The sequence below is a fragment of the Tinamus guttatus genome, unplaced genomic scaffold (genome assembly GCF_059628265.1).
Source record: "Tinamus guttatus ecotype Peru unplaced genomic scaffold, ASM5962826v1 Tinamus_guttatus_pri_ptg000306l, whole genome shotgun sequence".
Taxonomy (NCBI): domain Eukaryota; kingdom Metazoa; phylum Chordata; class Aves; order Tinamiformes; family Tinamidae; genus Tinamus; species Tinamus guttatus.
In genome coordinates this window covers 841,335-864,414 of record NW_028288840.1, presented here as the reverse complement: position 1 = coordinate 864,414, position 23,080 = coordinate 841,335, and the positions used below count along the sequence as shown (strand labels likewise).

The 23,080-nt window shown below is 41.6% G+C and overlaps 3 protein-coding genes across 5 annotated transcripts in view; 2 read left to right on the top strand and 1 right to left on the bottom strand.

The window, feature by feature from the left end:
* The first annotated feature begins 236 nt into the window (after positions 1–236).
* Positions 237–9,873, top strand: GTPBP4 (GTP binding protein 4). The gene is made up of 17 exons (XM_088528178.1): positions 237–336; positions 820–990; positions 1,713–1,816; positions 1,906–2,042; positions 2,716–2,816; positions 3,204–3,296; positions 3,775–3,966; positions 4,046–4,111; positions 4,896–4,985; positions 5,224–5,334; positions 5,609–5,686; positions 5,802–5,853; positions 5,996–6,096; positions 6,934–7,131; positions 8,059–8,124; positions 9,236–9,370; positions 9,689–9,873. Exons 1-17 carry the CDS (start codon positions 289–291, stop codon positions 9,839–9,841), a joined length of 1,896 nt encoding a protein of 631 aa, XP_088384304.1. The 5' UTR covers positions 237–288; the 3' UTR covers positions 9,842–9,873.
* Positions 9,874–12,563: 2,690 nt separating this feature from the next.
* On the bottom strand, positions 12,564–16,334 carry IDI1 (isopentenyl-diphosphate delta isomerase 1). The gene is made up of 4 exons (XM_010214612.2): positions 16,172–16,334; positions 15,066–15,158; positions 13,937–14,067; positions 12,564–12,885 (listed from the first exon to the last, which is right to left on the bottom strand). Exons 1-4 carry the CDS (start codon positions 16,311–16,313, stop codon positions 12,568–12,570), a joined length of 684 nt encoding a protein of 227 aa, XP_010212914.2. The 5' UTR covers positions 16,314–16,334; the 3' UTR covers positions 12,564–12,567.
* Positions 16,335–22,150: 5,816 nt separating this feature from the next.
* WDR37 (WD repeat domain 37) overlaps positions 22,151–23,080 on the top strand; it is a 37,347-nt gene continuing 36,417 nt past the window's right edge. For 2 of the 3 annotated variants that reach the window (XM_088528176.1, XM_088528173.1), the window contains exon 1: positions 22,152–22,214. The gene's annotated coding sequence lies outside the window, so the exon portion shown is untranslated. Of the gene's footprint in view, positions 22,215–23,080 lie in introns of all 3 variants that reach the window. The other variant, XM_088528175.1, reaches the window with a different exon arrangement.

Genomic DNA, 23,080 nt, shown 5'->3' with positions numbered 1-23,080 from the left:
CACAGACACACAAACACACACACAGACACACAAACACACAACACACACACACACAACACACACAGACACACACACACAGACACACACACAACACACACACGCACACACGCACACACGCACACACGCACACGGCCCCAGCCGCCCCGCCGCCATCTCAGGGCCGCGGCGGGCGGCCCGCCCGGCTCCCGCCTCCCGGCTGGCTGGCGGCGGCGGCGGAAGCGCGGCGGCGGCCTCGCCTCGCGAGAGGCGGCGCTTCCCCCTTTCCGGCGGCGCGGGGCAGGCGGCGGCATGGCGCTCTACAACTTCAAGAAGATCACGGTGGTGCCCTCCGCTAAGGTAACGGCGCGCGCCTCCCCCCCGCTGCTCCCGCCGGGCGCCCGCCGCTCCGCAACCTCCTCCCGTCGGTGGCGGCTCGCGCGGCTCCCGCCGCACGCGCGCGGCAGCGCGGCCCTCCCGCCCCGTCCCGTCCCGCGTGGCCGCGGACTTTGCCACTCCCCCGCCCGCCGGGGGTTGTGGTCTCGCCCGCGCTGGGCTCCTGGCATGGCGGCGCGTACCATGTTCTTGCGACGGGGGGTGCCGCGGAATGGGCGCGCCCGCCCGGGGAGCGCCCCGGGGCTCTACCGTCAGCCTAGACCATGCCGATATATAACTCGCAAGAAACTGCTTTGCCTTAAACCGTGCAAAAAAATCTTGCTTTTCAAGCTGGCGATGCAGCACGGAGGCCCCTGTCGGCCTGCTCCTCCACCAGGACGAAAGTGAAGCCCACACTGCATTGCTCCCTGGCAGTTTGTGTAATTAATGGTGTTTCTTTAATTGCAGGACTTCATAGATTTGACGTTATCAAAGACTCAGCGAAAGACTCCAACTGTCATTCACAAACATTATCAAATCCATCGGATTCGACAGTTTTACATGCGAAAAGTCAAATACACGCAACAGAATTACCATGATAGACTCACCCAGATCTTAACAGATTTCCCCAAATTAGATGTGAGTGTTTTGTCATTTGATAATACAGACTGTTTTTGCTTTCAGGGTGTCATGAATACTTCTGTTACACTGCACTGTTTGAGTTTATTTTGACCTAAGGCGATTCAATGCATAGGACATTTTGACTGAAAGGGGGTAATTTCAACCTACTTGTACTACAAGGGTACTATATTCCTGCTAGGAAATGGAGTCTAAATTCTGCCCGTAAGTGATTAGTGAATAATGAGTTTTGTGAAGTTTTATCTTTACTGATCAAGTTGGTTTGACAGAAACTACTACTGAGTGATGAAGAAGAAAGTTTTTTTTAGAGTCTGTATGTTGTTTCTGCTTGATTCTTCTTTGTGTAGATAGAAATCATTATATTTGTCATTATTCTTCCCTAAAAAATACCCGGAGGAAATAAGAAACACCCAAACATGAGGCGTTGCCTCTTCAAAAGTTTTTCTTTGTCAGCATGAACGCTATTCCTGGCTCTATAAAGGATATCATTGAAAACCCACTTAGAGAAGATGCCCATGGTGTAGCTTTCAGCAACTGCAGCTGAATCCATGCATCCAGAGGGACTTTCTGTAGGCAGTTCATGCTTAAATAGTTGATCTGCAACCTACTTCTGTTGTCATCTGTATTGCAGAATTGAGGAAAAAGAGGAACTTAGGTAGCTATTACCATCTTAAAGAAGGAAGATAATTGGATTTTAATTTTATTTTATATTTTTGTTACAGGATATTCATCCTTTTTATGCGGATTTGATGAATGTTCTCTATGACAAAGATCACTACAAACTGGCTTTAGGACAGATTAATATTGCCAAAAATCTGATTGACAAGTAAGGAACATAATTTCTTCCTTTTTTTTTTGTTTTGTGCTTGTGCATTTGGTTGCTGGCTATTTTCTTATCTCCTTCTCTCCCCACAGTGTTGCTAAAGACTATGTGAGGCTGATGAAGTATGGTGATTCCCTCTACCGCTGCAAGCAGCTGAAGCGTGCTGCCCTGGGACGCATGTGCACAATCATCAAAAGACAGAAACAAAGCTTGGAGTATTTGGAGCAAGGTGTGGGTTCTACGTAGACTAAAATAAGCCTGTGGAAGAGGATTTAAAATTTGTCCTTACAGATGACATTGAAACCGATACTGTTAACAATAGCTGATAAAAAGAAAAGAACGTGTTTAGTACAGCACTTGGTACAGAGCCCATAGAAACAGTTCTAAAACCCTCAAATACTTCTAATTTGTTTTCTAATTAGTTTTCCCCTTGAAAATTCTTCAAATTTTCTGAGTGTTGCTCTTTAGTGTTATCAGTGTTTCTTGTCACATTTATGGAATTATTGTCCTCACTTACGTATGTTTGTAGAATCAGTGCTTAACATTTTCCGCAGATTATTCCTTACTTCAGCCTATGCTATCTGATTTGATTGGGTCATTGTAGCTGAGACAGAGCTAGAATGTCCCGAGCTCTGTCGGCTTGGGACAGCTGGGCAGAGACTTTACATAGAAAAGGAACTCCAGAAATATCAGAATTATCTACACATGAAAAAAAAAAAGAAAATTTACAAATACTTTTAGATAATTCCACACTTACCAATCATATATTTTCCAAAATAATCAGTAGATCAATTTATAAAATCCAAAAAGCCAGTTAAGCTCTGTATAAAAACTTCAGAGTATGATTTTTTTTTCAATTTTGTTAAATGATGTTAAAGTATCACAAACATTTAACATTTCAGTGCGACAACATTTGTCTCGTTTGCCAACCATCGATCCCAATACACGAACTCTTCTGTTGTGTGGTTATCCAAATGTTGGAAAATCTAGCTTTATAAATAAGGTATGTGAATTCTTTTTCAAAAATGATACTGAGATATGTTTTAATTAAGATATTTTAAAATAACATTTAAACAATTTGATGTCACTATGGCACTGTCTTGTGTCAGAGGTAACAAGTATGTATAAATAGAGATCGAGTGAAATTTGGCTGATGGATAAATGGAAAATTACAAAGGATTTGACTTAAAAATACTCTAAGATTGTGTATCACCTTTACCAAAATGGCATGTTTAACATATTTTCTGATAGAGCCATTCCTGCAGAGTATAAGCCAGAATAATCACTTTGTTATCTTTCCTGTAGCAGAGGAAGTGTATTATAATGTTGATTTACTGCTTCCCAGTTCAGAAAATTTTAGTGAATGTTTATGAATAAATCTTTTTTTAAGGTTACAAGAGCAGATGTTGAAGTGCAGCCTTATGCATTTACCACAAAATCTCTCTTTGTGGGACACATGGATTATAAATATCTACGTTGGCAGGTAAGTACTGCTCCTGTCTTGCACTTTCTTAAAGCAATTAACTGGTTGTAAACTTTCTCCATTTTGCAATGTGAGTTGCATTTTCTTATCTTGAGGAGACATATGTCTGAGAGCAGCTGTGCAGGATTTTTAATGCACTGTGCCAAATGAGGTTAGTAGTCCAAATCTGTTCTAAAAACACACAGGTTTTCAGTTTCAGGGAGGAATGGGAACTGAAATTACTCATTGAAGACTTCTTACCACTGTCAAATTCTGCGCCAGGTTGGGGCAGGGCTTAGATTATTTGTTATTCTGAAACCACATTCTCCCATCATCTTCCATGTTCTCAATTTTCCTTAATTGACATTTCACTTATGATTGAAAGTCAAGAACACAAGTCATGAAAGGCAATATTGACCATCAGCCAAGACCTTACAAAATGCTGTATTGAATTGTCTTGTAATAAGGCCCGAGGTAATTATGTTTATGTGAATTTTAGGTGGTAGATACCCCTGGTATTTTGGATCATCCTTTGGAGGAGAGGAACACCATCGAGATGCAGGCTATAACAGCACTCGCCCATCTCCGTGCTGCTGTGCTGTATGTAATGGATGTGTCTGAACAGTGTGGGCACAGCCTGGAGGAGCAAGTAGAACTCTTCAGAAATATTAAACCGTTATTTGCCAACAAGGTAGAGTTACATGGTTAATCAAATCCAGGTTTTTGCAATGTGATAATGTGGGTAATGATATTTATTTTCTGTTTACTAGCCGCTTATAGTTGTTGCCAACAAGTGTGATGTGAAGAGGATTGCAGAACTTCCCGAAGACAGCCAGGTCAGACTGCCTCTTATACCCAGCTTTTTCTGATATTTGCAAAAGTACATATCAGGGGTTAAAAGAGTCCATATGGGACAGAGACTTTTGTGTGTCATTTCTTAACTATATAGTAATGTAATGAAAAGTCTTTTTCCAGGTCTTGCTATGTATCTTTTTAAGTATACTATTCTATTAGGTGTGTACTGTAATATTCTATTAAAACATTAAGTATAATAATATCTTTTTAAACTTAAAATATTCTTGCCTGAATATTATAAACCCCAAGCAGAAGGCCACCCCTTAGCTGTTTCAGAAATCGTTGAGGCTGTGAGGGCTTCCCTTTACCATGGTAGTTGGACCTAAGACTGAATAAGCTCTGTCCAATGGTTTCCATTTCAGTGGGAGTTCAGAGAGAAGGAGCACTGGATTGGGAGGTGCTGCTGAACAATTTCTGTAGAAGGCTCTAAAAATCTCTGTTGGGCAGCAGTTGTTATGTCCAGGGCTAGAGTTTTTTTACATGCACAAGTTCAAGGATACAAAGAAATTGTATTTCTCTCTCTTCCTCTCTTTTTTTCTCTCTTATCCTTATGTGTCCTTATGTATTTTTTGCATAGAAGGTAGTTATGTACTTAAAAAATAAAAAGATTAAATAAGACTGTAGCCATAAAGTTGGTCATATTTTTGGAAATACATTTTACAAGTTGCATAGGCTAATATTTGATTAAAATTTCTATTCTTCATGGTAATGTTCTACAAAGAAATCTGTGGAGTGTAATTTTTTGAAATGATGCTTCTATTTCAGAAAATATTTGAGAGTTTTCAAGCAGAAGGTTTTTCTGTAATAGAGACAAGTACTTTAACAGAAGAAGGTGTAATTCAAGTTAAAACAGAAGTAAGTGTCTTCTCTATCAGTTTTGTTTCAAGTATTTTGCCTCATTTGTGTCGCTGTAAACTGTGCATTATAGTGGCAAGCTTTAAGCATGATTTATCTATATAATCTGTTAGTTTTCATTATCAAAAATCAGCTATATGGAAAATATGAATCATATTCCTGTGAAGCTAGGTAACAGCACTGTTTGATGTGTCAGGAAGTCTTCTTCCTTTCCACATGTTGCTGTGTTCGCTCTTAGGCCTGTGACAGACTGTTGGCCCATCGTGTTGATACTAAAATGAAAGGAAATAAAGTGAATGAAGTGCTGAATAGATTACATTTGGCCATCCCAACTAAAAGAGATAACAAGGTAGGACACTATTTCTCTATTTTTTAGTATATTTTTTCAGTACTCCTGTGAAATATGGAAAGGATGAAAGTTCTCTCTTGGCTAAACATGTGAACAGATTCATGTGATTAGATGCGTTTACTTTTCATCTATAAATGCCTCTGCTGATGGGTGAGTCAGCTTGGGGCTTTATTTCCTTGAGAAGCAGAATGTAGTAGAAATTTATAGCATTATAAAATCTATGTATTCAAGCATTTAATGCTTGTTTTTGGGGGAATTTCTGCATTAATTTCAGGAACGGCTGCCTTTTATACCTGAGGGGGCAATAGCACGTAAGAAACGTATGGAAGTAGATGCACCCAGGAGGAAACTGGTAAGTGGCATCTCTTAATTAAGAAATAGGTAGATGATTTTGATAGATAATTTGCTGAATTAACACATGTACTTAAAATTAGAAGGTATGTAAAGCCATGTATATATCTTTCTAGGAAAGAGATCTTGAACTTGAAATGGGAGATGATTATGTTTTGGATCTTCAGAGTAAGTATTATTAAGTTCCTATACTTAAGTGATATCATGCGACTTAAGACTATGACCTTTTTGTTATTAAGTGTTCTCTTTTAACATTAAACACTTCTTTGAGATAATTTTGGCACCCTAGTAACTTTTTTTTTTTTTAAAGAATACTGGGACTTGATGAATTCATCTGAAAAATACGATAAGATACCAGAGATATGGGAAGGCCATAATATACTTGACTATATTGATCCGGATATCATGAAAGTGAGTTTTCCATTATTCTTTTTACACCTTTTTGCCTTTTCATTCTTTTGTTTTAGTGTTAATTACTGTATTCACACATAAAAACAGTGTACCATGAAAACAAGTTCTACATTGTCCGAACTTGCCATGGGGAAAGATACTGTGTTCTGCATAACTAGGGACAGAATTTCAGAAAAGGGGAACATTGCTTTACCTTGTCAAAAGGCTACTCACTGAGGATGACCCATGGGACTGTAGATAGAAGGAATGCAGTTATCAGAATGTGTTAATAATACAACTATGTATTGTGTGTATACTAAAATGTATCATTAACCATACGAGCATTCACCCAGTGAGTAGTGAGTGTACACTGGGGATGATGTAAGCTTTTTGCTCATTAAATATTATGGCTATCTACAAGAGATCAGTTTCATTATGCAGTTGGGCTCATCTGAGTAGCTGGTGCTCCAGAAACGCTGAAAGTAGAAAGGAAGATTTTTTGAGAGCATCATGTCATAAACAGCGCAGCTAAGGCAGGTCAAGCTACAGTAGATCAGTGCAGTAGGCAAGTTTAGGGCAGCGAAACTGTACTACAGTGTGAGCTAGGAAGCCCGTGTAGTTTTGCACCCCATGGCTTCTTGCACAGTAATCCCTTTCTGACTGCTTCAAGCATGGCTGGAAGGATCATTATAAAGAACATGGTTCCTTCGTTGTATGGCCTGCATGATGTTTTTGTCATACCTCAGGTCAATATAAAAATGTAATTTTGAGATTCTCAGATTATAAATGATTTTTGATTTGAATTTGTGGTCCAAAACCAAAAAGCTTGATTTTTGTTTGATCTTTTCAAATTTTAAGAAACTGGAAGAATTAGAAAAAGAGGAAGAGCTGAGAGAAGCTGCTGGAGAATATGACAGTGAACCAGAAAGTGAAGACGAAGAAATGATGGAAATCCGACATCTGGCACAAAAGATCCGAGAAAAAAAGAAACTGAAAATCTTGCAATCAAAGGAGAAAGATACACGAGGTCCAAGGATGCCTAGAACAGCCAAAAAGGCAAGTGTAGAGCATACTGCATTATAAAATCTTGCTGACATGTAATTGTATAAAGTAGTATAATAGTTTTGTGTAGTGGAACTGATCCCGTTTTCTCACATTTTACCCTCATGTATTCACAGAAGTGTTGGTCATGGTTATGGAGGTATACAAAGTGATTTGTATTATGTCACACAAGTTTTCTGTTAGCTTAACATTTGCATAGAAGAAAAAAGTTTTAGGAATCTAATCCAGCTCATTTAGACGAGTTGCTGTATGGGAATTTTGTATTTATTGTATTTTTATTTGAGAAATCAGGAGTTTGAGGTGATTATTGGAAAGTAAAGTAGTGTAAAATTTGTTACAAGATCTTCCTATACTGGAAAGGATGAGATGTTTCTTTGGGGAAGCTAGATAGCGTGCTTTCTACTGACAAGAACTCTTGTCACCAGTCCAAAAGGTTGCCAGATACCAACCTGAAAAAAATAGACTTTTCCAGAAAATGTATCTTGCTGTTTTTGTACCCATATATCTATATCTGTCTATCTATCTGTCTGTCTGTCCGTCTGTCTGTCTGTATATATATTCTCCCCCACAGTGTATGCCTTTTGGGAGAGAAGGAAACATTTCTGATAAAAACCTCTTCCTCTTTCTCCCTCCTTCAAAAAAAAGGCAAACAGTTTGAAACATCTGTTATGTAATGCTGGGACAAATCCTGTTATTATGGATTTATAGATAAAGAGAATTAATTGGACAGGAAATTATCACTTTCATAGTATGGCTGTGCAGGGAGCCATAAGAAATAGATTTGTAGTATTTACATATAGTATATAGTATTTACATGCAGTAAGCCCATGTACATAGGCTTATGGCAATTTGTTAAGACAAAAATGAGATAGGATCAGTATTTTTAAAGAGAAATGTGATTTCTTAACTTTCTCTTTATAGGTCCAGCGGAAGGTTCTGGAGAAAGAAATGACAGATCTTGGACTCGACATGACTAATAAAGATGATGTAAGCTTTTTGTTCATTAAATATTATGGCTGTCTACAAGAGATCAGTTTCATTGTATGCTAAATTTCTTTGAAAACTTTTGAAATATGTATTACAGTTAGTACAAGAATGAGGTGGGATCTATTAAGGAGGAAATGTGAAATCTGAGTGAGGGGTTATAAACAGGCTGGGGTACCTGAACATCCTCCCCTGGTATTTTATACAGAATCACAAATATATATATGCACTGCTTTCTATTAGAACTTGGTATGAATTTGTATATGGCTCAAGAACTTGGTATACAAATTGGGATCAGCTAACCAGACTTAACATTTCGAGACTGTCTTGTTGGTTGGAATACTGTCGTATCAGAAATAGAAATAGTGACAGACCAGGCTCATCTTTTTACAATTCATTAATGCTATGAATTCTGGTCAAAGTTCTTGATTGCCTGGCTGGCATTTCTAGTTGCTGTACAGTCTCGGAGTGACACTTCAAAACCTAGATTCACCTTGGGGAATCATTTTATTTTATCATGTATTTAAAAAAATCCATTTTGTATGGCAAATCCAGCAGTATTATGGCTGTCTGAAGCTTGAGACCTTCATTCTTGAAATACTACGGGCTGGGGAACAAGCAATGTCAGCATTATACCTCTGAAATAAACATTTGTGGTTTTCAGAGCTGACATGCCATGTTGATTTAAGAGCTGTCTCAGTGATGTCCTTTGTCCTATAAAGAGAGAGCAAGTAATCAGAGTGGATTCCTTCGTTGCTTTTTTGGCTGCTGTTGTAAAATTGCTTCAATATTGCTATCCATTAATTTTTCTATCAGATTGTATCCACAAGTTTACTCAAAAAAAATCAGAAAACTGTGGAATTATTTTTTAAGAGAACATGCTAGTATTCTTTGAAACTTGAATATTGCTGTAGGACAGATAAAGAATGATGAGCTGTTGACAAGGTCTTTATGTTACTATGGCACAACCAGACTGATATATCACAGCAGTTCATGTCCAGCTTCTTCATACCTAATTTGAAATGAATGAATATTAAATTGCTTTGCAAAGACAACTTATATCTGTGGAGATTTTTCCATTCTTAATAATTAAGATGGTGTTCTGAAATTTCAGGCACATTATGCAAGAAGGTCCCGTAGCGTTACAAGGAAACGTAAACGTGACGAGTCCGAAACCCCTAAATCTGCAGCACGTAGTCGCAGCTCCTCTCGTCCCCCACGTGATGTCTCTGGTCTTCGTGATGCTAAGGTTTGTTAAATGGATCTACCCTTGAAGGAACTAAAATGGCATAATTGTATTTAAATTGTCTTCTGGGAAGCTTAATTCTGAGATGGTTGGTTATGAAGAAGATCCAGGAAAAACAACTATTTCCTATTCACCTCTCTTCCTTGAGGCTTCATGTTCTGTTGGTTTGAACACCTTTTATCTTCAGAAGTGCTTAACTAACTCATTCTTAAAAGTAATGGGTAGTAACACAGATTTGAAAGGGCCTTTTAAAAAAAAAATAGGTAAACCTATTTGGAGAATTTATTTATTCACTGTGTTTATTTGTTTGTTTTTAAATAGATGGTGAAGAAAGTTAAGACCATGGCAAAGAATGCTCAAAAGAAAATGAATCGCATGGGCAGGAAAGGAGAATCCGACAGACATGTATTTGATTCTAAGCCAAAACATCTGCTGGCTGGGAAGAGAAAATCTGGTAAAACACAGAGAAGATGAGCCGCCTGAATTAAAGCATAAGTTTATTAAAACTCATTTCTGGTCCTGTTTTCCTTTTTAGCAAAATTGGAGTATTAGAAAAATTATACATTGGTAGTGGAAAGTAAGATCCCTGAATCCCCAAGAGGAACAAGTCTTGGATCTTGCTCTTGCATTTCTGTGCGGGTTAATAACACCATGAGAAATTCCTGTCAAGATCTCTGGCAGAAACCACTACTAAAAAGACACGTCAAAAACACCACCTCGTTCCATTTTCTTACTCCTGAACTTGTAGCAATGTTAAGTATTTAATTTCATGTAAAACTAGATTTATAATGAGTTAAAATCAAGCAGTGCTTGGCAGTAGCACTCCCATTGGAACTAAAAGTGCACCAGACCTGAACCAGCGAGGCAAAGCTCCCTGCGCTCTTCCTGGGTGGGAGGTGAGGGTTTGTGCACTGACCTAGTTCTGCATGAATGGGAGATGCAATTGTCCACCAAGCTAAACAAAGACTGAAGCTGCAGAGGTAGCTGCTCTACATGGGCATGCAGAGTCACAACTTGGATTTTTAATATTTCAGATATGCAAAAGAGTCAAAATCTGTTGTTAGTTCCTGTCAATTATGCTACTGTCATCCCCAGTTAAGGAATACATTTTTTCCATAGGGGCTCATGTCTCTGTGCTTGGGACAAAATATATTCTGTCAAATATTAAATATTCCTTTTTGGTCTCTAGCTAAAAAACAAGGTAGGAAATATCTAGAGGTTAGTGAAGTTATGCATAATGAATCTGTTGCATGCACAAAACAATGATAAAAGTTTTTACAATTAAACTGAAATCCAATAAAATACATATGTAAAATAGTACCAAAATGGCCAGGGGAGAAAATCCTAATCTTGTTCTTCTTCTTTGAACTATTTGTTTAAACACAAGAAGGAAACAGGATTGGTCAGCTGCCAACTTACATACTGGAGCATTACATAGAATTCTCTTTACTTTCCTCCTCTACTAAACAGTTTTGTAAACAGTTTGAAAATATTTTCAAATTCTGTAAAGAATTTTAATGTTAAAAACCCATAACTTTCAGGAAAGTTTTTTTTAAAGGGAAATAACAGCAAAATTTTGGTTTCAGCTTCCTTGTGCACACTATTTCTATTTCAGATATGTTCTATCAGCTTTTGCTCCAAGTTGGCCATTTGGACTAGATTAGTAGAATTTTGTTAAAATAAAGTTATGCCCTGCTATTCCCAAGCACATAACACTGCTTTAGTGATGTTAAATAAGCAGTTTGTTCTTTTCAGTGCAGTAATTTCAGAAGTTACTTTCCACATGGCTATAAGCTTAGGAAAAAAAGAAAACAAAAATGACAGTCCACAGTTTGAAGTATTTTATTCCTTAGTCTTATCTTTAAAATCACATTTCTTTTAAAAGTACACCCTAATACATTACGAGGGTAATGTAGCTGATTGCACTGAATTCAATAGAGCTGTTATTTTACGGTTCCCTCTCCCACCACTATTTGCTGTAAGAGAACACATCCAGTACACAAGAACTTGACCCTAAAACTTAAATGATGCTGGCACATAACAACTTCAATGCTGCGGTTGTAATTGTTGAGATGAGAGGAAAAAAAAAGCATTTGAAAAATCTGCTTTTATCATAAAACCAGGTACAGATTAGTTACAATTCTGCTTCACATACAGCGAGAACTGATTAATGTCTAATGTTATTAGAAAATCTCGTAGAGATTAACCTCAAAGAAATACAGCTTTTTGAATAGTGTGCTATTAGAAGACATCACAATTAAAGCCTTTTTTGGGGAAAAAAAAAAGTACGTAAGTTCAGATTTAAATATCCTTCACTACCCACTGTCTAATTAAAAACAGCAACAGAAACAAAACAAAAAACAACCCTATTCTGTTAACCAGTAATCAACCGCAAGCTCAAGAGGAGTAGCTCTAACACTCAAGTAGAATTTCTTGTTAGCTAAAATTAAGACTTAGTGTAATGCCATAAACTCTCAAACTTGAATTTTGGGGTTTAAACAACTCAACTACTTAAATCACAGGCTTGAGTTTTCAGGGACTTCACAAAGGGCCTCAATAGGTAACTGCAATAAAAAAGCTTTCATCAGAGTGTCCATTTTGTGGAAGTTGGAGAGGTGCCATGCATAGCACATCCATCCTCCAAAGAACCTGCCTCATGTCAGGTACCTAGCACTCGCATTTGGAATAATTAACCATTAGTTTCTATTTAAAGATGTTCAGAAAACTAGCCAGTATTTAGTTGTTACTTAACCAAAAAAGGGGAGTTTAAGCCCTGTGAAGCTAAACAGATACTATCTGTACTGAACGAGCTGGACAGGTGATGTAAAGCTTCTCTTGCCAGCACATGTAGCCCTTACACAAGGAAATAAGAGCAAACTGGATGCACACAGGTTGAGGATTCTTTCATAGCCCATGGTGAGGGTCATGGTGAAAGACAAAGCCAGGAAGCTTCCTATGTTACCATTACTCTTTTTAAATGAGAGCAAGCTAAATTCACACAGGGGAAATGAGAGCTCGAGGGAGGCATTTGGAGGAAAAAAAAAAAAAAAAAAAAAAAACCCACAAACATTTCTGGATAAAGTTATTTGTTAAATGTGCTCCATGTGGACTGCATTTTTTAGCACTTGAGTGAGAGTTGCCACACTGTTGGTGAGACAGCACACCACTGCCAGCCTTCAGCGCCTCCCGCCGCTGGCTGCTTACATCCTGTGTATTCTTTCATGATCAACAAACTTGTTCAAGTTAGCTAAGTTATCCCACCACTTAAAAAGAAAGGTCTCTGCGATTAGCTTAAACCACGGAGTAATCTTAACTTCGTTCTTGGAGGCTTTGTCCAAGAGCTGTTTTAGTTCTTTCTGTGTCACGTAACAGTAGCTCTGGATTTCGTTAGGGTCAGGATTCAGTGTCACATCCTTCTGTACAAATAAGATATAGTCTATTTCATGTTCACCCCAAATCCCATCCGACTTGGCCTTGTAGTGAATTCGTGTCAGGTAAGAGATTTCTTCGGGTGTAACCTACAACCGAAACACATTTTAGAACAGGCAGCAAGACAAAAAAAAAAGAGTACAGACCTCACAGAATAAATAACAGCTTCTCTCTTCTTCACAAATAATCACCATGAAAAAAAAAAAGTTTAACTTTTAATTGCACTTGCACTTTTAATCACATAGATGGCCCAGTATTTCTCTAGCCAGATTTACCCTAGAGTATATTGGGCATTTTCTTTCTCTATACAATAACTTAAGCAAGTTTTAAATAGTGTTTACCAGAGCTCAATGTACACTTACTGAAGCACTAAATCAATACTGAAACACTTGCACTTTCCCCTTATTCCCAACCAAAAGCCCTGACCATCATTTAAAGCCAAGATCAAAACTTGGATTTAAATGTACAACACTGTTCTGCTAGGGACTGGTGCAAGTTGCAGACAAGGTAAGTAATTCCTGAGACAACGTAACCATCTTCTTTCCCAGTACCACCCTTCTGTTTTTCTCTCTGTTTGTGACACAAACATAGTTACATGGTGTAGGAAGAGGTTTCAACCACCAGCCTCAGTCAGCCGGTTTTGTCCTGCCCTCTGTGCACTCCTAAGTTGCCACCCGAAAAGAAGGGTGCCAGGAGAGGGCTGTTTGATCCATCTGGAGGCAGCACCTGGTGCTCTGACCACCTTTTCCTGCAGGAAACTCGGCCTGCAGGGATGCACTGCCCAGCAGGCCCAGCAGCTCTGCAGCCCCCTGCAAGAGAGTTCAGCACAGAGCCTCCTCACCCCAGCTGGGCAAGCAGGAGAGCCAGCCCCAGCACCCACAGGGAGCACTGAAGCAACAAAATGTTTCATTACTGTGTGATTTACTCTTTGGCTCAATATTCTAAAGTCGCACTTAGTGAGATAAGCCTTTGAGACTCCAAAATATAGAGCAATAAGTCTCATACTCATTAAATAATCCAGATCAAGAACTGAAGTTAAATTCAGTTTTAGGTCTCAGGCTGACCCTGTCTGCCAGATACAGTTACCATGGGAAGTCCTGATAGTGACTGATGATTTACATTTCTCCCTTTTTCCTTTACCTGCTCCAAGGGAATTCCTAATTCTGCTTTCAGTCGTCTTTGTGCTGCTCTCCGAACACCAATGGCATCATTTTCTTCTAGTTCCAGGGGGTGGCTTAGTGGATGACTACAGCACGTGTTAGTAAAACAATCTGCAAGAAATTTGCATCACTGCAGTGTTTAAAACAGTAACCCTGTTTATCTGTAAATGACAATTAAAGCAACGTTGGGGAGTTTATATTCAATAGAGTATTGAGCATTCTCCCAGAACTTGCAAAAATTAACTGACATCAAGCGAATAAGCAGTTCATGCTTGTAATTATATAATGGGCCTTCTATAATCTGTGTCAAGTATATTAAAAACCAAGGCAGAGATGCAGCTTGATCCCTGATCTTTAAGAATTTAAAAATCTTTAAGAATCAAAAGCATCTAAAATACAATCTAGTTACCTACAAACTACACTTGCCATTTTGACTTATTCATGATTAAGGAAAATTATCTTTAAGGCAAATATTTTTTGAAGGAAAGAAAGATCTTTCTTCCTACAGCTGGAAAAGTTTAGAAACACAAAAGCTTGTTTTCCAGATGGAACTCCAAAACAGACAGTTTTAGTTTTTTTTCCAGTGTATCTCACATAAGCTACTTCCTTTTCATTCCACTTCTTATTTTTATGCTTCTTTGCATTTATAGGAATAGCTTGGGAGTTTTCCAAAACAACACAGTCTGGCTGCAGTCTCAGTGTTTCTAGAGGCAACAAGAGCATTTGTTAAGATTTACAGAGAGAGAAGGTCCCCTGCTCTGGCTGAGGCCCAACACAAATGCTCCCCAAGCAGGAGGACTCCACAACGTATCAATTACAAGCTACAGTGGAATAAAAACAATTCAACTCTGCAGAGATACTGCAGAGTAACTGCTCCAACTCTCCTAATTACGCCTTTCAGCAGTGATGATAAACACCACACACTCTACACTTGCAGACAGGATCAAACAAGTCATGAGAGACTCATTTCCCAAGAATATGTGTAACAATAAACAAGCACTCCCATTATTCCCTTGCTGCATCCCTGAGAAAAGTACTTCTCAAGTTCTTCTAAAAGTAAACATTGGTTTAAATAAAGCATTTTGATAAATGTATGTGTCTGCACTAACCTGGAAAAGTAATTTTAGCATGTGATCTCTGCTGCAACAACAGCTTATTTTCTGTATTGAATAAGAAAACACTGAATGCTCGGTGCAACAATCCTGAAACAGAAAGCATAGAAAATATTTAATGCAAAGAAAAAAAAACATAAAAAGACAGTTTAATAGCATAGAAGAAAGGCTTTATCTTAGAAAACCAACAATAACTACAAAAAAGCACACACACAAAAAAACCCAAGGAGCCTGCAACAGTCAAAATTCATTACCGTTTAAAAATGTATTTGCAGAAAAACTCTTAGTTAATTTCTATTTCAACTTAGAATTAACATTAAGAAATTACAAAAGGTTTAAGATCAACAAGACCAGAGGAGACACCAACTAAACTGTTAGCTCGCCATTTTGATGATGCACATTCAGGTGCTATGAAGGCTCACTATCCATAAATTTATTATCAGAAAGAGATGACACTAAAACCCTGAACCTGCTGAGGGAATTTCAAGGAGTTTCAAGAATTTAGATGTGTGGTGGAAGGGGAAGCTTCCTAAGAATAGTAAAAATATTCATTCTTCAGGCTTTTGTATCCTTTGTATCATTCCTCAGAGCACCCATAAGTACCCAAAGAAAGGTCACAAACTACTATGTGAAAATTCGCAAATGTGACCAACCAGAAGTGAATCTGATAAGCAATTAAAAAGAAAACAGAAAACCTTTGATCACCAGTAGCTGAGGCAGAATTCTGACTTAGCTACTGAAAAATTGTAGCCTCTTCTATTCATAAAGAACTCAGTGAAGAGGCATTTGTGTTCTTTAGGAGAGCCACACAGAACCAGTTATCTAACAGAAAAACAATAGCAATTTATCATCAAAATGCATGATTCCAAAGTACAGAAAGTATATGGCTTATATCTATAATCATCCCTTTCTCTCCTTTGCTGCTGCCTCTTATTGTTTGTTCCCCCATGTCGCAACTCTCTGAAATTCAATATTAAGCCTCGTGTGGAAACCTTACCCCCGTTTGATCAACACCCACTAGCAAGAGGCTTGAACTTAATCATTAACACATTCCCGAAAATACAGAATCAAACCTAATGGTTCATTGAGCAATCAGACTGCACCTTTATCAATGTTTTCATTCAAGTGACAGTTTTTCTTGGTGTCCGCCCCAATCCTGCGGTCGTTTTCATCGATGAGGATGCACATCTCGGCCAGCAGCTGCACCTGCTGCTCGTCCAGCGCGTCCGTGTTCACCTCGGGCATCGCGCTCCCCACACGCCGTCCACCGAAGACGCTGACGGAGGCAAGAGGAGCCATTTGGCAACGTTAACACCCAGGAGATGCAGGCAGAGCACGAGCAGGGATTAAATGGCTCTTTTTCCTCACACGGTTGGTACCAGTTGTATTTTTAAGCTTTCTCTCTGACGTTTCCTGCCCACAATACACATCATCCTGCGACATAAGGTAGGTGCTTAAAGGTTTTTATTGTTGCTATCCAGAAACACCATGTAACTGCTGCACCTGCAGAACAGGACTCGAGCATCACATTTTGAGGGGCTGATAGAGTATTAAGAAATCAATGCTAAATTTCCCCCGGAATTGATGAAAAATGTGTCTAAAAGCACATTCTCTGCATGTTCTGCTCAGAAATTCTGCACTGCGCATACAGCACCAGAGAGACAGCACACAGCTGTGTATATACATACATATATATATATATATATATATATAGTTTCCCCTTTTGCCCAGTAAAACCGGGTAATCAGATTTCATGGGCCAAGCCCAGGAGACTGAGGCGTTTCCAAAATGGAAAATAAAAACACAACCCGATCCTTGCAACCTCTGCTCCCCTCCCCGTACCCCCCCCCCCACGAGCATAGGGTGAAAAAAAAAAACCAAACAAATAGCAAAGAACACGTTCTCTCCACCTTTAAACTACCCCGTAACGCGAAGCCACCGCGGTACCTCAAACACTGAACGTTTTGGGGCGCAGCTTCGGAGACTTCATCGACTCCCCCCGCCCCTCCCTATCCCCTCAGCACCCCCGGCCGAACCCACCGCTCTCGCCTCGTCTCGCCTCGCCTCGCCTCACCTCACCTCACGGTCCGGGCGTGCAGCAGGCGGAGGCCGGTGGCGGCAGCGGCGGTCACGCGCGGAGGCGGCGGTTGCGGTGGCGACACGCGGCGGTGGCGGCAGCGACTCCCCGGCCCGGCCGCGCCGCCCCGGCCGCCCCCCGCGCGGGCCGCCCGGCGCAGCACGCGCCACATCGCGCCCCCCGCCGCGCCCGCCAATGGCAGCGCCGCGAGACGCTGACGTCACGCGATCGCCCGATCGCCCCACTACCGCGCGCGGGGGCCCCGCGGGCGGGGCTTGCCGCCGCGGTAGGATTGGCGTCGTGCGGAGCCAATCGTGGCGGGGATGGGCGGTGGCGCGGGCCAATCCGCAGGGGGAGAACGGGGAGGTGGGCGGGCCGTGACGTGAGGGGCAGGGGCGGTCTCGCGCTGAGGTAGCTCGGGGCGGCCCCGGGTTCCCCGCAGTCGGCGGCGCGGGGAGCCGGTGTCGGGCACAGGCGCCTCGCTCTTTCCGCGAGGTGCCGGCAGGCACGGGGAGCCCGTGTTGGTCACAGGGGCTCGCCCCCTCCGCGAGGTGCCGGCAGGCGCGGGACGGAGCCGGGGCTGCCGCCGTGGGGAGCCGCGAGCCCTGGGAACGACCAGGAGTCCCGAGTATTTGTAACCTTAAGTGCTGCCCTCGTCCTTGAAACGGGCTGCGCTGGAGTGGCAGTTTTGTACTAGCCAACTTTGTGCTATACACTTCTTGGGATTCACTTTCTAAACAGCTCTGTGAGCATTTGCTGTGGTAAGTGCCATAACCAGGTGTCCAGAGAGCTGAACAAGTTTTTTTTTTTTTTTTTTCCTCATTGTAGTACGTTTCTTGTGTTTGTGATTTGCATCACAGCCGCAGCGCCTCACTGGTTAAGCATGTCTCATAGAGATGACTGTTCAGGCTACAGCACTCCAGGAATGAGGAATGCAGAGCAGGTCCCCCCTCCTTCACCAGTACATACAGGGTGCAGAAGACATTCACTAGATTAGTCAAACACGCAAAATGCCAAGCATAGTAACTTCTTAAGGGACAAGGAAAGACATGCTGGTGAGTATCTGGGTAGATGGATCAGCTGTAGGCAGAATGCAGAGATGAACTGCCCAGATAGGGCAGCTCTAGATAGGTGCAGATGGGCAGTCTGCAAAGCAGAGGAACCTTAAATCGGCCTCTGTGGAAACCTTGTGTTACCACAGTTGAGCAGCTGCTGAACAAAGCTGCTTTTGCTGCTTTATTATCCGACTGCAGATCTGGACTTGCAGCTCAGTTCTATCAGAGGCTCAGAAATGATGTTCCACGAGTCGTCTTGGTGGCAGCACTTCCCGCGATCACCTCCAAGCTCACATCCTAGCACTTTCTGATTCGATTCTTTCAGTAAACAGGCAGATGGGCTTTCATTTAGAAAAATTACTAGCAGAATAGACAGCTAATTTCTTAAAAGGGGCTCCCCTATGAAGAGCCTGGTTAAGGCAGTGTAAGGGCAGGAAGTGGTTTGAGTGGAAGTGGCTTGAAACCAGTAGAGAACATAAAAATAATAATAAAAAAGAAAATGCCATCTGCTGCACATCCTTTCAACTATCAGTGCTGAAAACACGAGAACATTAATACGCACTGTGAGAAAGAACTGAAACATGAACGAACTTCCTTTTATCCTGAGTCACTGTTCAGCATGAACGCAGCAACCAATGAGCCTTGTAGAAAAACATCCTTCACATATTTATCACTTCCGAGTTTCATAGCTCAAAAATTTTAAAAAGGACAAATTGTGTGTTATTTTCTATCAGTCTGCTAATATGATCAAACATAAGCTATACAAATACCTCAGAATTATTTTAAATACTGAGATGGACATACAAAAGAGCATCACATGTGAAGACAACAGAGTAACAATGAGCTCTCTGGTCAGTAAATCCCTATTGGAGCAGAAGCTGCTGTCCTGAAAATCAGAGATGGTGACCTAAACATGAAGCTGACCGACCTGACATGTCACCACAGCAGCTAAGGAGCACAGAGGTGTAACACCAGCAAAGTGTCTCTGGAGATTGTGGGGATGAGATTGCCAAGACTAAAACCAAAAGCATCTTCAGGATCAGGTGAATTATGTCACTTCTTTCATCTTTCCTCTCACTCCTATCAGACACACTAACACATCTTAGTTCTCCATCAAGTTAAACAGAACACAGTAAGCCACCAGATGAAATAAATGAGGAACAAACCTGGGATTTGACCTCAGCTTTAGGATCCAAAGACTCTCTCATGGAATAAGCCTATCTTCAGTTTTCAGTTTCACTAAATAAAACTAGAGTTTTCCATCCTTCAAACCCAGCCATTTTTTTTAATCTTCCTGTTCATTTACTTTAAAGACTTCCAGTTCACCCTTGTCAAGTACAGAAGCCCGCTCAGAAGTTCACTGTGCCGTGGAGTCACAGCTCCTCAGAAATCCTTGCTCTAAGTGACTCACCTATTGCAGAGCAAACAGCAGCCTGGATTTTATCTGAATGGGGACTCGAATCCCTCCCAGCCCCACTGCCTTTCTCTTGATCTTTCTCTCCTTAAAACACCTATTTCAGAAGAGTGGGGTGGCTTTAGCTCTCTTCAAGGAAGACAGATGGCTTTGGGGAGGAAATGTAATACATGTATGCTAAATATATAAGTAGGATATTGCATTTGCTTTTCATTTTGCTTCTAAAGTTTGATGGAAAGAATGGACAGCCTCCAAATGTTTATGTACAGAATAAATAATTAACACAATAATAGAGGAAACAGCTCTTTTAGAAAGGAGTAATTAAGAGCTTTATTAAGTATATGAAGGGAGAAATATTTCTAGAATGCTATTCTGTTCTAGACCTTTTTTTTTTTTTTTTTCTCTCTCTCTTGTTTTGAGCTCAGGACAGGATGCTCTGCCCTTTCCTGCTGCTTTTTCAGGTTTGGGGAATCTTGATTTAGGAGATTCAACAATTACTCTGTTCTGTTGCTGATTTCCAGTGCCCCGTAGACAGCTTTCCTTTCCTACCCTATGTTCCTAAGTCCAACGAAGGAACAGGAGAAGGAATGCAGAGGATCTGGAAGGTGATGTCTAGGACAACCTAACTTTGCTAGTGTTTACAGTGCTCATAAGAAAAAAAAAAAAAGGTTTATTAGCTGTTGGTGAGGCTTACGCCAGCCAGTATCGTTCCATATTTCCCTAGTTGCCTGCATTTCCACCTGTGAACATGTGTTGTTTTGAGGGGGTAATGTGAAAAGCAGCGGCAGGCTGCAGTTCTGCACGCCTAGACACAAGTTATATAGCGTCTTGCTCCTCTGTGGTGCCATGACAAAAACCAGGCCAGGGCCAGCAGGACCCCAGGATTACCTGCCATCCTTCTCTCTTGGAAAAGCAACTACATCCACACAATGCCTGTTAGTTGTAAGGTGAAACTTACCCTAGATCAAAGAAAAAATAGTTTCAAGCCACGCCTTCCCTTATTTTTAGCATTTTGCATTTCTTCTTCATAAAAACATGAAGAATGATCTGTTTACTGGCCCCTTCTGTTGGAGAATGAACAGGAGACGAGAAGTCACCAAGTATATTTTTCCTGAGATATCTCATATGCAGATCTTATTTTCTCTCTGGACATTTTTATCTTCGAAAATATAGACGAAAATATTATCCTATGATGGAATTGTATTAGGATAAAATAATTTCAGGAAGAATAATGAGATTTAAACAGATGTATGTTTAGGAACTGAGGACTTGTAACTTGGGTGGCTGGGATACTGCAACTGCACTAACTGTGAGAACTCACATTGACAGAAAGTGGAAAGAGGATAAGAGTAGGCAAAAATGAAGGGAACTTTTTTAGGCTGGTTATGCTGTAGAATAGCCTCCAGTGAAGGAAAAGCTGCATTACGGAACAAATGCTTTAGCAAACTAGTAAAACACACTATTTTTGTCCATTTTATTAATACAGTTGCAGTGAAGATATGACTGCAGAAAATGAGGTGGAAAGGGAAAAGAAGAGGAAAGACAGTGGGAGGCTGCCAAGCACGTGAAAAAAAAATGCAGTATTTTTAGTCCTCCCTGTACAAAGCACATATTCACTTGGCCTTTTTAACCTCTGCAGCCTTCTGAGGCTGCAAGATAATCTGTAGGAAGAGGGAAAATAATTAGGCAGTTTTAAAGGTCTCCTTTGACTTTCGTAATCTGCTGCAATGAATGTGAATTTTAGGTGGAGGCTTTTGCGAGTGCTAATCAGCAAAGGAATTAATCACATTTCAATTACGTGTTGTAAGCTTCAAAGCAAACAGCCTGCCTGCCGAATGTAGTGGTTTCTGTAGTTTTGTCTGCAGATGCCCTGAAAGAAAGTAGAGCTTGATGGTATCTTCCAGCCATTAGATACATAGGGGAAAAAAGAAACAAAAGTAACACACACATACAGACACACACACAGAAGTTTCATTCTGTTTTTAACCCACAGCTGGGACAGTGCAACCAGAACTGGTGTCCACTCGGGCTAAATAGGATAAGATATAGCTCAGCTTTTAAAATGCTGGCATTAAATGAATGTCCAGAAGACACACGTTTCAGGCTAAACGAAGGAGCTAAACGAAAGCCAAAGGAAGAGAGAAGGGGGCTCTGCCCGGGGCCCTCCTGCCCCGGGAGCTGCTGCGCGTTGTCTCACAGACATTTCTCTACCCAAACGCCCACGCGCCCACGGCTGCGCTACTGGAAAGGACTGGGATTCCCTCGGCGTGACCAGGCTCGGGAATCCGCATTCCGCGGCGCGGACACCGCATTTTGTGGCGCGGAACCTGCGGTCTCGGGAGGCTCCGCGCGGGGCGGCCCGCGGGAGCGGGGGGCGGGCGCGGGGCGGCGGGGGCGCTTCCGGCCGCCGCCGGATGTTGCCGCGCGGGCCGCTCACGAGAGTCGCGTCGGGCCGGAGCGCGGCGCCGCGGGGCTTCTCGTTGCCGCCTGCTCCGCCCCGTCCTCCATCCTTGTCCTCCTCCCGCTCCTCCTCATCTCGCTCCTCTCCCGCCTGCGGGCCCTTCTCGCCGCACTCCGGCCCTTTCCGGCCGCTCTGACAGGTGAGTGCGGGGCCCGCGCGCCGCTCCCTCCGCCATCTTCCCGCCCGGAGACCCCCCGCGCGCGGCCCGTGCGGCGGGGGGCGCTCCGCGGCCCTGGGCCGGGGCGGCGGCCCGGGGTGCCCGCGCGGAGCCGTGTGCTGCGGCTCCTCCCGCTTTCCCTGGGCAATAATCGTAGAAATCGCCCTGTGAGGAGAGCTGATGGGATTGTGCAGGGCTGGGGCGATGGCGGTTTCTAAATAAAAACCCTCTGTGCGTGCAAAGCTGGGGAAGTTGTTTTCTTAAGCCTTGAAGTGTTGCTCAAGGACACCTCGGTGTTGGTGAGAAAAGAGGATCTCCTGCGTGTGTTTTCCTATCCCTCTGTTGCATCTCCTGACTTGTCAAAGTTTCTTTCATTACAGCATTTTTTAAATGCATTTTTTTGTGTAACTGTGATTCATGGATTTACGTAAAGAACTGCTGGAATAGCTTTAGGGCCACTGAGTAAAGCTTGGGAGTACACAAATGTCAATTGTTACAGTAGTCACTTTGCAATATTACAGCAAAATAGCTTTTGCTTAAAAAAGGACCTGAGACCCTCTTCCAAACAAGTCCACCTTTGTCACTTTATATGTGATGTTCTTAAAAGCAAGCTGGTAACCCCAAGAACCCTCAGTTGTGTTAGGTGTATGTTATGTTAGATAAGATCTTTTGTGATAGGAAGCTTATTCATCTGCAGCAAGACGATGTGCCGAGCATGGACTAGTTACTTTCTTTTTTGTGTGTGTGTTTGTGCATGTTTGTATGCACAGTAGTTCTCCTACAAAATCTTTAAACACAGCTCTCTACTTTGTTGATTTGGTCAATTATTTTGAAAGAAGGATACCTGC